The 11,954-nt window shown below is 39.8% G+C and overlaps 1 protein-coding gene across 3 annotated transcripts in view; it reads left to right on the top strand.

The window, feature by feature from the left end:
- The first annotated feature begins 252 nt into the window (after window positions 1-252).
- The window catches only part of LOC107740430 (potassium voltage-gated channel subfamily C member 1-like), a 51,296-nt gene continuing 39,594 nt past the window's right edge, over window positions 253-11,954 (top strand). For all 3 annotated transcript variants that reach the window (XM_016552868.1, XM_016552866.1, XM_016552867.1), the window contains exon 1: window positions 253-1,890. In XM_016552868.1, the coding sequence (XP_016408354.1) occupies window positions 1,321-1,890 (570 nt within the window). In that variant the 5' untranslated portion in view covers window positions 253-1,320. The remainder of the gene's footprint in view (window positions 1,891-11,954) is intronic.

Here is an 11,954-nt window from a genome sequence, read left to right on the forward strand (position 1 = left end):
AATTGCTGTTTATGGTTTAGCATTTCAAGTGTTTGCCTGTTTTCAGAGGTGATTTTATATTTTATTATTAAAAAAAAACGCTTAATTTGAGTATAAAAGAAATCACTGCTTTATTTGTCCCCAGATTAAATATAAAGGGTCTGTTAATTTATTTATTTTTTTTCAAACTTAGGCCTATATGATTTCTGACCCTGACTCACACTTAATATTATTGTTTATTCTCTGGACTTTCATTTTAGCAGATGTGTTTTATATAGGTTACTGAGCAGTGCGTATAGGCTCATGCAGACCTGCAGAAACTGCATAATGAGGGAAAGAATAACCTGGCGCAGCGCTTTTCAGGCTTTGTCTTCTCTGAATAATATTGCATGTCGTTTTAAATAGAGCTTTCCACCGTCTGAAACCATCCCAATATCTGATCTAGTGCACGCGTCGACTCATCCACTCAGCAATTGCGCATGCGCGTCGGTGGGCTCTAGAGGAGGCTCATGTTGTCTCTCCGCAGGAATGACGAGCCTCGCTCCACTCTCGTCGACAGGCACGCGCGGAAAGGGAGACTGAAAATATTCATTTGGTGGAAATAAAGAGAATTCGATCGATCACTTCCGAACAAACACCGGAAGACGTCGCCAAACTGGACACTGTGGAGACAAAAGATTTCTGAAGGACCTGTCCTCTTCCACTTCAAACCTGACGTCTCCTGTATGAGTGTAGCTACATATTCAGTGGCAAAGCATTTTCTAGATGTGATGTCTGTCGTGTTTGTCAACAACCTGCGTGTGAAAATGGGTATCTGGATATTCTTTGAAGAAAACGACTGATGCTACATCGAAAAAAACGCTTAAAATGTGAGCCTCGATCCCTCCACTTTTTGTCGGATTTGAGGAGGCGTCCACTGGGAATCAGGGCAGTGCATGTGTCTCGTTTTGGAGAGAGGAGGGAGTGTGCGCGCTGGAGCTGTCCGTTCAGAACCACACACACACATCTGCCACCAGCGGTGCACCACAAGCCATCAGCCTCGCACCTTCTCCGGACCTCATGGTGCGGAGCGCAAATTCATGACAACCTCTGCACTCATTTAACGTCTTTATTTTCTCATTTTCTCTTGGCATCTGGAGGCAATCCCTTATTCACCTGACAAGAACATCAAGCGCTCATGCAGCGATTTCCTGCAGCTGAGCTGCCTTTGCGCACCTGTTTTTCTGCGTTCATTCGGTTCACTCTCTTTTTTCCGTTGCCTAACAATTGCGCACATGTATCCTCCGGGTCTTTCAGCGTTGTAATGCCTGGCCCGGGCTCGAGACATGCCTAAGCGACGAGATGGGCCAGGGCGACGAGAAAGACCGTGTTGTAATTAACGTGGGAGGGATTCGACACCAGACCTACCGCAGCACCTTGCGCACTCTCCCCGGCACTCGTTTAGCCTGGCTCGCCGAGCCCGATGCCCACAGTCACTTCGACTATGACGCCCAGATCGACGAGTTTTTCTTTGATCGCCACCCCGGAGTTTTTGCACACATTCTCAATTATTATAGGACTGGCAAGTTGCATTGCCCCGCTGATGTTTGTGGCCCTCTTTATGAGGAAGAGCTGGCCTTTTGGGGCATCGATGAGACAGATGTGGAGCCCTGCTGCTGGATGACGTACCGGCAGCACCGGGAGGCCGAGGAGGCACTGGACAGTTTCGGTGGAGGGCCAGCTGAAATGGGCAACGATGAGATGGACACAGAAGGTTTGGGTGATTCAGGGGACGGAGACGAGGAACTTGAGATGACTAAACGCCTGGCCCTCGGCGACTCACCTGACGCAAAAGGTGCAGGGTTGTGGCAACGTTGGCAGCGTCGTTTTTGGGCGCTCTTTGAAGATCCATATTCCTCTAAATATGCAAGGGTGAGTAATGAACAAGTTTTAAAGTGGCAGCCCCGCTGTTCACTGATGGTAAGCACGTGTTGTATTGGATAAGAATAGCCTGCCAATATTAAAGTCTATATTTCAGCTAGCTTAAAAGATAAAAAAAAAGATATAAAAAATGCAATTAATACAAATAAATAAATAAATAAAAAATACTTGACATATCTTTTATAAAGAACAACTGTCAAGGCATAAAAGAAAATGTGGTATTAAAAGGCTGAGATTCTTTGAAAAGGTATTTTTGCATAAATAGTTTGAAGTAATCTTTTATTTCTTTCAAACATTGGAAAAACTTTTGCCTGCCACATCCAAGTCACAATAGCTTGGTAGGAGCCATTTTGTCATGATGTGATGACAAGAAAAAACAAAAACAAAAAAAAAACTCTTGAGATTTTGCAGATGCTTTTATCCAAAGCGACTTACAATTGGGGAATACATAAAGCGATTCTTCTTAAAGAGGCAAACAGACACAGGAAGTGCTTGTAATACCAAGTTTTAGGCATTGTTCAAATAAGTACAAGCTAGAAAGGGAAAGAATAAATAAAGAGAAAGACAAAGTTTAAAAAAATTTTTTTTTTATTTAAGATGAAGTCAAGTATAGCGTTGAAAGAGATGCGTTTTCAGCTGTCGCTTGAAAATTGTCAGGGATTCAGCATTTCGGATAGAGGTGGGAAGATCATTCCACCAACCAGGAACAGTGAACGAGAATGTTCTGGAAAGTGATTTTGAGCCTCTCTGTGATGGTACCACGAGGCGTCGCTCACTAGCGGATCTCAGACTTCTGGAGGGGATGTCGATTCGTAGTAGTGAGTGGAAGTAGGCTGTTGCTGAGCCTGTGGCTGTTCTACAGCATATGCAAGCATCAATGTCTTGAACTTGATGCGAGCAGCAACCATTAACCAGTGCAAGGAGATAAAGAGAGGTGTAACATGGGCTCTTTTGGGCTCGCTGAAGACCAGTCGTGCCGCTGCATTCTGAATCATTTGTAGAGGTTTGATTGTGCTTGATGGAAGTCCAGCCAGAAGAGCATTGCAGTAGTCCAGCCTAGAGATGACAAGGGCCTGGACAAGAAGTTGTGCAGCATGCTCCGTTAGAAAGGGCCTGATCTTTCTGATGTTGTGCAATGCAAACCTGCAAGATCGAGTAGTCTTTGCAATGTGGTCTTTGAAGGTCAGCTGGTCATCAAAGATTACACCAAGATTTCTGACCGAAGTTGATAGGGTAATTGTAGAGATACTTAAGTTTAAAAAAAAAAAACTTTTTCCAGGTCAGTGTCTTTTTTTAAGTAATGATAGTTGCATGCATATATTTAAGATTCAATGCAAGTTACTCACTCACTTTAATTAAATTTTTTTTATTGGAAATGTTATAAATTATTTTTAAGCTACATTTTTTTAAAATGCATGAAATATGTTTAGAAAGATAATACATGACTTGGCCTATGCATTTTAATATTGTTTTTAAAAGACCTCTCCTTTTGATAATTTTCAACATCCTTATTTGACCCATGAAACACTTATGTTTTTGAAAAGCTGATCACAATGAACAGTTGCTTTTGTGCCAAAAAAAAAGCAACTGGTTGTCTATATATTTGACCGCGTGTTTGATGAAATTATAAGTCTTGCATTTACTGTAGCGTTGTTAGCGATACATCAAACTGAAGCAACTAAATTGGGTCACCCTGGGGAAAACATGTGCAGTCATTCCAGGCGTCTTGCATGTAGCATTGATCGACAGCTCCTCTGACTGCAGTACTGCTGTGCCACGCACCGTGAGCTCCCTTCTCTGCTGCGGGCGTGCTCGTGCACAAATTAATCACTCTGGGAGAACATTAAAGAGAATACATCACGAAGCAAAGGCTTTTATTTATTTATGTGTCCATGCTACTTTGAGATAAGACACACAAGGCCGATAACATCATATTGCTCAGGAGGTCTGAGTGACAGCACTTGAGATGCTAGATGTGTTAAACATTTTTTGGTCCTGACAGACTTTTACAGTGGGCATTAGCAGTTGTAATGTGTACAGTAATTGTTGAATCCTGAAGCTCAAACAGCAGAGCAAGGCTCTGGCAATGCCAAGGTCATGGTTTCGATTCACAGGGAATGCCAGAACTGATAAAATGTGCGTCTACTTTCAATACAATGTTAGTTGCTTTAGATAAAACTGTCAGCCAGATGGGGTCAAGAGGATTTTATGCATTCTATATGTCAATTACAAGGCCAGTCTGGTTTGGACAATTATGAGATTGCCCTGTTTGTTTTATGCCTGTTTAATAGGAGTAAAATGGACCAGGACCACTGCCAAGATCCGAGTATTGCACCCTAGGCTACTAAATGCTGATAAACGAGTCAAGGAATGTCGATGTACAGTTAGAAGTAGAGTGGATTTATGTCAGAAATCAATGAATTAAATGAACTTTTTCTGTGATTAGAACACATTGAACTTCTCAAAGAAGAGGGGAGTGTTCAAGTGTGCCATTACAGAAGTACAAATCTTTTACTACAAGAACCATACATGACCATACAGTACCAGTAGATTTTTTGTCCTTTAATTGTAAAAAATATTCACAAAACGTTACTTTATTTGCTATTTAAAGATGACACACTTTGACATTTTGTCAAATGTCACTTCATTTGGATGATGAAAACACACACCAAAATATTTGTAATAATGTGGCACACAATAATATTTAATTGGATATTAATTATTTGCTTGTTATTAATGCCATTTCCTGACATGACTTGTATATTGGTTAATAATGTGTTGAAGTGTTTGTGAAGAGCTCTGAATCAGACCTGAGCAAGTCAGCCTTTTGGCATTTTAAGTGATCAGTAAATCAGCTATTCAGCACATCTGAATTAATAAATAAAAAAAAAGAGTCATACATCTGAATGAACTGCAGGCTTTACCCAACACACAATGGACATGCCTCAGACAATCTTTATGTTTATTGTTCCTGCATGTGTGTGGGAGCATGAGACTGACAGACAAAGACAGAGCAAAAGAGTGAAAGAGAGAGAGAGTTGTTATCCTGTTGTCATCTGGCAGATGTTTGTGCTGGTTCCCAAAGGCACCTGATATTTTCATGTCCTTGGCAGGCAAGATGCTGCTTTTTACAGTGTATGTCTTGGGAATAAGTTGTCATGGCAACGCTTTTAGAGCTCTAATGAAACTGATGAAAGCTGGTCTTCCTCATGAGATGTCAGAAAACGTGGCAAACTTCTCTTGAGGCTTTCAGATGATGATTTGTCTGTGTACATGTTTGCCCCTGTGTCAGTTAGTTTATTTTGTAAATCCATCATTTAGTATGAAGTTTTGTTTATGCAGTGACAAAATATAAGCCAATAAATGAATAAAACACTGGAATGAAATAAAAATCGTCAAGCTTGTTAGAGAAAGTGAGAGCTGTTATGAATTCCCAAAGGTTTATCTAGTAGTTTGGAGGCTAATAATGATACTGAAAGAGGTAACCAGGCTGACTGGATACACAAAACTTACCACATACTCACATGATAATCAGGTAAATTATACAAATAATAAAGGCAATTTGCTTAAAATATGGCCCATACACATGTGTCTTCCCAGTTGTGCTATGCGATATTCCCATAATATCCCATTCTCCCAGAAGGCCATCTAGGCCATTACATGCTCCAGTTGGCCTTGCCCTGTACAAAAACAGTAAAAGTGCTGGTAATTAATGCACTGGTCGATATGTGAATGCATCTGCTGGCTCATTCCTGGATGAGGGAATTGGCATGTCTCCCAGACTTCCTTTTTTCCTCCCATGCTCTCCCAATGGAAGCCCCACCAAAGTGGGATGTGGGAATGGTAGCTGCTAGGGATTTATCGTTATCTTGTCACATGCTTGTCTTGTGAGAAGCAAAGCAATTCTCGCTTTTCCCCATATGGTTAACAACAACTTTTTAAAAAAGAAAAAATAAACAGTTAAATAAGGGAGCTTTTTTGTTCAGGTTTTGTGGACTTGCAATCTGAGAGTCAGCTATTAAAGCACAATTTAAGGAACAATGTATGTATTTAGCAGATACATACATTTATTCAAAGCTGACTTGCATATAAAGTTAAAATACAAAACAAGTGATTAATTATTATCAATGCTGCAATCTAAAATTTTTAAATGTGATTAGATGAAAAAAGTTAGTTCAGTGCTTTGCTTGTCTAATACAGTATGTAACGTTTGCTTTGGTAAAAGATGAATTAATTCAGGTCCTTGGGATTGTAAAAATACAGATCCAGTTAAAAGATTACAGTGGGATGTGAAAGTATCAATGACACCCACAGCGGTTTACAATAAACAGTAGGATTTGATTTTAAATGATACAGAATGAAAAAATACTATGGAAATAACTGGAATCTGTGCAATTGGTAATTAAGGTCACACTCTAAAAAATGCTGGGTTAAATATAACCCAGCGCTGGGTTAAAAAGGGACAACCCCAGCTATTGGGTTGTTTTGACTCAGCCAGTCGGGAGATGGGAGAAAGTTGTAGAAAGTCAACCATCACTCCCAATAGCTGGGGTTGTCCCTTTTTAACCCAGTGCTGGGTTATATTTAACCCAGCATTTTTTAGAGTGCACAATAAAACAGAAGTAGCAATAGATCTTTTCTTCCATATCGTGACATACATCCAAGTATAGGCTATTGGATTATTGGAAAAAGAAAAAAAATATACATAGGGCGAGGACTTGGTTCGGTTCCACTTATATTAGGTCGCCTTAACTACTATGCACTTACAGTGCATCAAAAATGACTGAGTACAATGTACTTATTGTGTTCATATTGTATTGCAAAACATTCTGCTGCTATTGTGGTGGGATATAAGTTTAGGGACAGGTTTGATGGTATAGGTTTAAAGGTGGGTTAAGGTGTAAGGGATGGGTCAACAGTGTAACTATAAATGTAATTACAGAAATTAATTACAGATGTAATTGCATGCAGGTATTTTTTTCAAATACAAGTACAATGTAAAAACATGTATGAACACAAATGTAAGTACATAGTAGTTAAAGCCACTTAATATAAAGTGGGACCCTTGGTTCTATAATTGTTGACTGGATTTCCGAGATGTCGGTGTTGCACTTAAAAATAAATGGGTGTTTCTGGAGTGGAGGGTGGATTAAATGATTGGAGAAGTCTGAGAAATCTGTCAGTTTTCGTTTTGTTACTACGTAAATCTTACATTTCAAGAAGTACAGTGTGAAGACAACTCCATGTTGTCCTCTGCAGGTCAAGCAGTAGTATGTGCATACTTTGTGAACATGCTTGAGAAGTAGTGGTAGGTGGAAAAATTAAGCCAAATCAAGGCATTCTGGGTATCTTTTTATTAGTCTTCAGCCATGGTCTAGCTGTGATGAGTTTGTTGTCACAGCACGATCACATGATCTCCCACCTCCAACTCTTGTTTCTGTACCTGCAGAGAGGGAGGATTCACACATTATCACCTTCACCTCAACAGACTCCCTTCAGCCCTAACCCTGATACTCTCACAAACACAGAGTAGAAAGCACTAAATCGCTCACTCCACAACAGGACTGTCCTACATGCCCCTTGGCAGATATCAAAACAGTCTAATTAGGAACAAAACAGGTTCTTAGATGGCTTGTTTTTGCTACTTATTTAAATGGGTAATGTGGTGTGACACTGTTCTTGAGGAGGAATGTTTAAAAAGAAATTTAGGTGCAATTTGAGGTATTATTAAAATAGTATGTAAGGGGTGATGGGGTTTGGAGATGGTGAGGTGCAGACTTTCATTTTAAACTTGATTAGCTTGAACAGCATGAAATCTGAAAGATGCACATCAAATTGATTTGGTTGCCATAGAGATATTAGAAGGGGGTTTAGGAATCATTTAGGAAAGAAAACCCACCACTGAAAAACCGACAAGATAAAATCTGTTATCATGACTTCCAGTAATTATAATTCTTCAATTATGTTCCTGCATGGGCCACAGATGCCCCTTGGCAGATCTCAAAACAGTCTAATTAGGAACAAAACAGGTTCTTAGATGGCTTGTTTTTGCTACTCATTTAAATGGGTAATGTGGAGTGACACTGTTCTTGAGGAGGAATGTTTAAAAAGAAATTTAGGTGCAATTTGAGGTATTATTAAAATAGTATGTAAGGGGTGATGAGGTTTGGAGATGGTGAGGTGCAGACTTTCATTTTAAACTTGATTAGCTTGAACAGCATGAAATCTGAAAGATGCACATCAAATTGATTTGGTTGCCATAGAGATATTAGAAGGGGGTTTAGGAATCATTTAGGAAAGAAAACCCACCACTGAAAAACCGACAAGATAAAATCTGTTATCATGACTTCCAGTAATTATAATTCTTCAATTATGTTCCTGCATGGGCCACAGATGGTAAATCGAGGGGGTCAAACATTTGAAAATTTCCTCTCCTCTTTAGAAAAGTATTTAAAAAAAATCTGTCCATATTTTTGAGAATATTAATCCACGTAAGGAACAAATGTTCTTACACTACATCTTACACTACACAGAACTGCCATTTGAAAAAAAAAATCAATTAGATTAAAAGGCATAAAATGTATATTCTTCCTTTTTGTTCTACCACCCTCCCATTCAGTGAGGAAAAATGATTACATCTTTGTCTGATTACATCTGTGTTAGATCATGTTTGAGGAAACTGAACTCTGATAAGTCTTAAACACACTTGACCGGGTCCAGATCTGGACACAGGAACATTAACTGTGGACAACTGCACAAAGTATTGAACCTCTGACCTCTGACTTCTCTGATGTATCAGTCAGTGCAATGACTTCATATAAATCAATCAAAAGGACATTTAAACATAACTAACAGACCTGATTTAATCTGTGGGTCACCATTTGAGAAGTTTTTTTCCACAAAAATATTATGTACCACAACCATTTTCAACATTAATTATAAGAACTGTTTATTAGATTATTTGAATGATTTCTGAAGGATTATGTGACACTGAAAAATTCAGCTTTGCAATGACATAAATAAATAACATTTTAATATACAATAAAACATTTAAATGTTAAAATTGTAACAATATTGTACAATAATATCTTTCTACTGTATTTTTAAGCATAAGAGATGCCTTTCAAAAACATTTATAAACATTAAGCAGATCTCTGTATACTCAAACCATGGACAGAAACACACACACACACGCACACACACACACACACACACACACACACTCTCTCTCTCTCTCTCTCTTTCTCTCTCTCTCTCTCTCTCTCTCTACAAAAGGTTACGCACTGAATCAAGTGACTCTAGTTTTTGTACCTCTTACATAATCATCATAATGTGCACAATAATACATACTATTGTGATGTTGGTCTTATATGTCACATTACAAGTCAAGCACACCATCTGTTATAATAAACTGGGATTTTTTCGATCAGGCCAGGTTACACTCTGGCTATGTGTGCTGTGCTGGGTGTTTGAGGACTGTGGGTACCAGAGTTTCAGAAGCTTGGGATAGGGAGTATTCAGGTATATAACAGGTCCCTCTGTGTGTGATTTGTTGTTGCTTTATGCTGAGTCATTAAGCATGGCTGTGATTTAAATGGAAAGGGACCTAATTGATGCCTGGCCCAGCTTTAAAACTGAACACGTCAGCTTAAACAAAATATCTTTGCTCCCAGTGTCCTTCACGGGACAAAAACTCTTTAAAAACATAATGCTGGGATCTCTTTTGATTGTAATGTCTAATGTAAGCGTGTGTTCTATCCACCTTATTTTTAACTTAAGAGCAGACAGGGCCATATTTAACTTCAATGTGCAAGGCTTCCTGTTTCATCCGCTTCTATTTATTTTAGCTTTAAAAAACAGTTATGCTGCATGATGTTGCAAAACTGATTTGTTATCAGATTTATTCTCATGAACACACTGATTTGTAGCGTAAATAGTTTAACCATTTACCTCACTTTGTTGTTCTTCTGGTTATTTAACAATTTCGGCCAATGAAAATGAAGTCTTGCACATTTACAGGAAACAGCGTTGAAAAATAAGGTGGATAAGTGCTGAAATATTTGGAGACAGAATAAGACACTGGGGACATATGGTAATGGAGCATTATTGGTACATACACATAACTGGATTTATGTAATATATGTTTTATGTAATATAAATCAGCATGACAAATTGAAACAGGACTGGAAGAGGTTTCCCAATCCCTGGATTCATTTTTATTTAATGGAAAACTTTTCTATCTGCCTTGTGGCCACAGGCACATTTCTTTCATTCTTTCTTTCCTTCTCCTTAGTATTTATTCCCCTCTCTGTCTCCCTTAGTGAGTCATTTGTTTACAAGCTCATTTTCATTATTATGGTACAACTCAAAGGTTCTTCTCTTGGAGACAGTATTCCAAAACACTGAATGCATTGGAATAATTATGGGGCAATGGTAAGACAGTGATAAGACACACCTGTGATACATCTTACCCTCCTCTCATCCGAACTGGCAAAAGATCCTTGGAGTGAGGCTTGCACAGATTCTTGCTATGTAAATGCAGAACAGAAGTCAGCCCCAGAGGAAGCCTACAGTGATTAACATTAATTAGATTGCAGTAGCTGAGTAGAGCCCAGACCCCCTTAATTACCGGAGAGAGATAGGGTGGAGTACCTTGACACAGCATACTGGCTAACCTCCGGCATGTTCTACTGAAAATGATCTGCTGAGAAACAGAGTAAGGTATTTCTTATCATGCAGAACATTTAAAGAAAAAAAGAGCAAGGCACCATATACTGTAATATACACACCCTGCTGTCCCATTCCTCCTAATTTTTAGGACACCCTGTGACTAACACCCTCCCCCACCACATCTCCCCCAGTTCTGTCTATGAGCTGTAAGTATAGCAGGACTCCCTTTTAAAAAGCTGCAGGGCAGCGGCTCTAGAGACCCAGCAACTGTGAATAGCCTTGATACCATGGGCCATGAGAACTGGGTGTTAGACATTCAAACTGGGGGACCCAGATGCGAAGAGCTCTGGTTTTATGGTGGATTTTGCTCAAGGCAGGTGGAACTGTATTAAAAGGGCACCTATTATGCCCCTTTTTGCAAGATGTAGTATTGGTCTTGGTCTTGAAGTTCAGCCCAAAATACCCAACAGATAATTTATTATAACAGCTGGAATATGTCATTTTTGGGGTGTGTCTAAAAAAGAGCTGATTTGGAGTGTATCGCTTTAAATGCAAATGAGCTGCATATTAACACCCTGTCTCCAGAAGACGGCATCCCGTATACCTCTCTCTGCATTGTATATCTACAGCAATAAACAGCCGGTAGAAGCAACATAACGGAGAGAACCGGTGTTTAGCCGTACATATGGGAAGCCAAATGCACTGAAAGTGGGACGAAACAGCGTGATGTTACAGAGCTCGTGCCGTGCTGACCTGTCATCTGCGTGGATCAATGGACCGAGCCGCGCGACCGCGCTACCGAATGAATCTCGCGCTACAAACGGCGCGAACTAATCTCACAAGCGCTGCGCTGATCAGTTAAAACATACTTAATGTATGCACACAAATACGGTTAAAGTTGGGGTAAGCGATTTTTCAAAAACGCTTTAGAAAACTGATTCGGGCCGAGTAGCAAAACAAACTTGTAGCCAATCATCAGTAAGGGGCGTGTCTACTCATGATGTGGAGGAGAGAGCGTTCAGTGCACAGGACGGACATTAGCCGAGCCGAGCGACAGAAAGATTCAGCAGCTCAGATGTTAGGAGACAATGAAGACTCTTATGTTCAATCTTACATCCAAACACAGAGCATCGGGATTGCTTGCTAGACATTGTTGACATTATAGCTGCTGGAGCGCGGAGAAAATGGAGGACAGCGTACAACCACTGAGGGCGGAAACTATAGCAATGCAGGGCTGTCAATCAACCCCCGTGGCCCCACCCTATGCAGTGTGAAGTCACACTGCATGAGAATAAAAATGGCAGGCCTAGTGAGACTGACTTAGTTTAAAGGGGATTAAAAAGTGGGTGGATTTTTATCATTGTAGGGTGGTTGTGTTCACACAC

The sequence above is a fragment of the Sinocyclocheilus rhinocerous genome, unplaced genomic scaffold (assembly GCF_001515625.1).
Source record: "Sinocyclocheilus rhinocerous isolate Xijiao unplaced genomic scaffold, SAMN03320098_v1.1 scaffold225, whole genome shotgun sequence".
Taxonomy (NCBI): Eukaryota; Metazoa; Chordata; class Actinopteri; order Cypriniformes; family Cyprinidae; genus Sinocyclocheilus; species Sinocyclocheilus rhinocerous.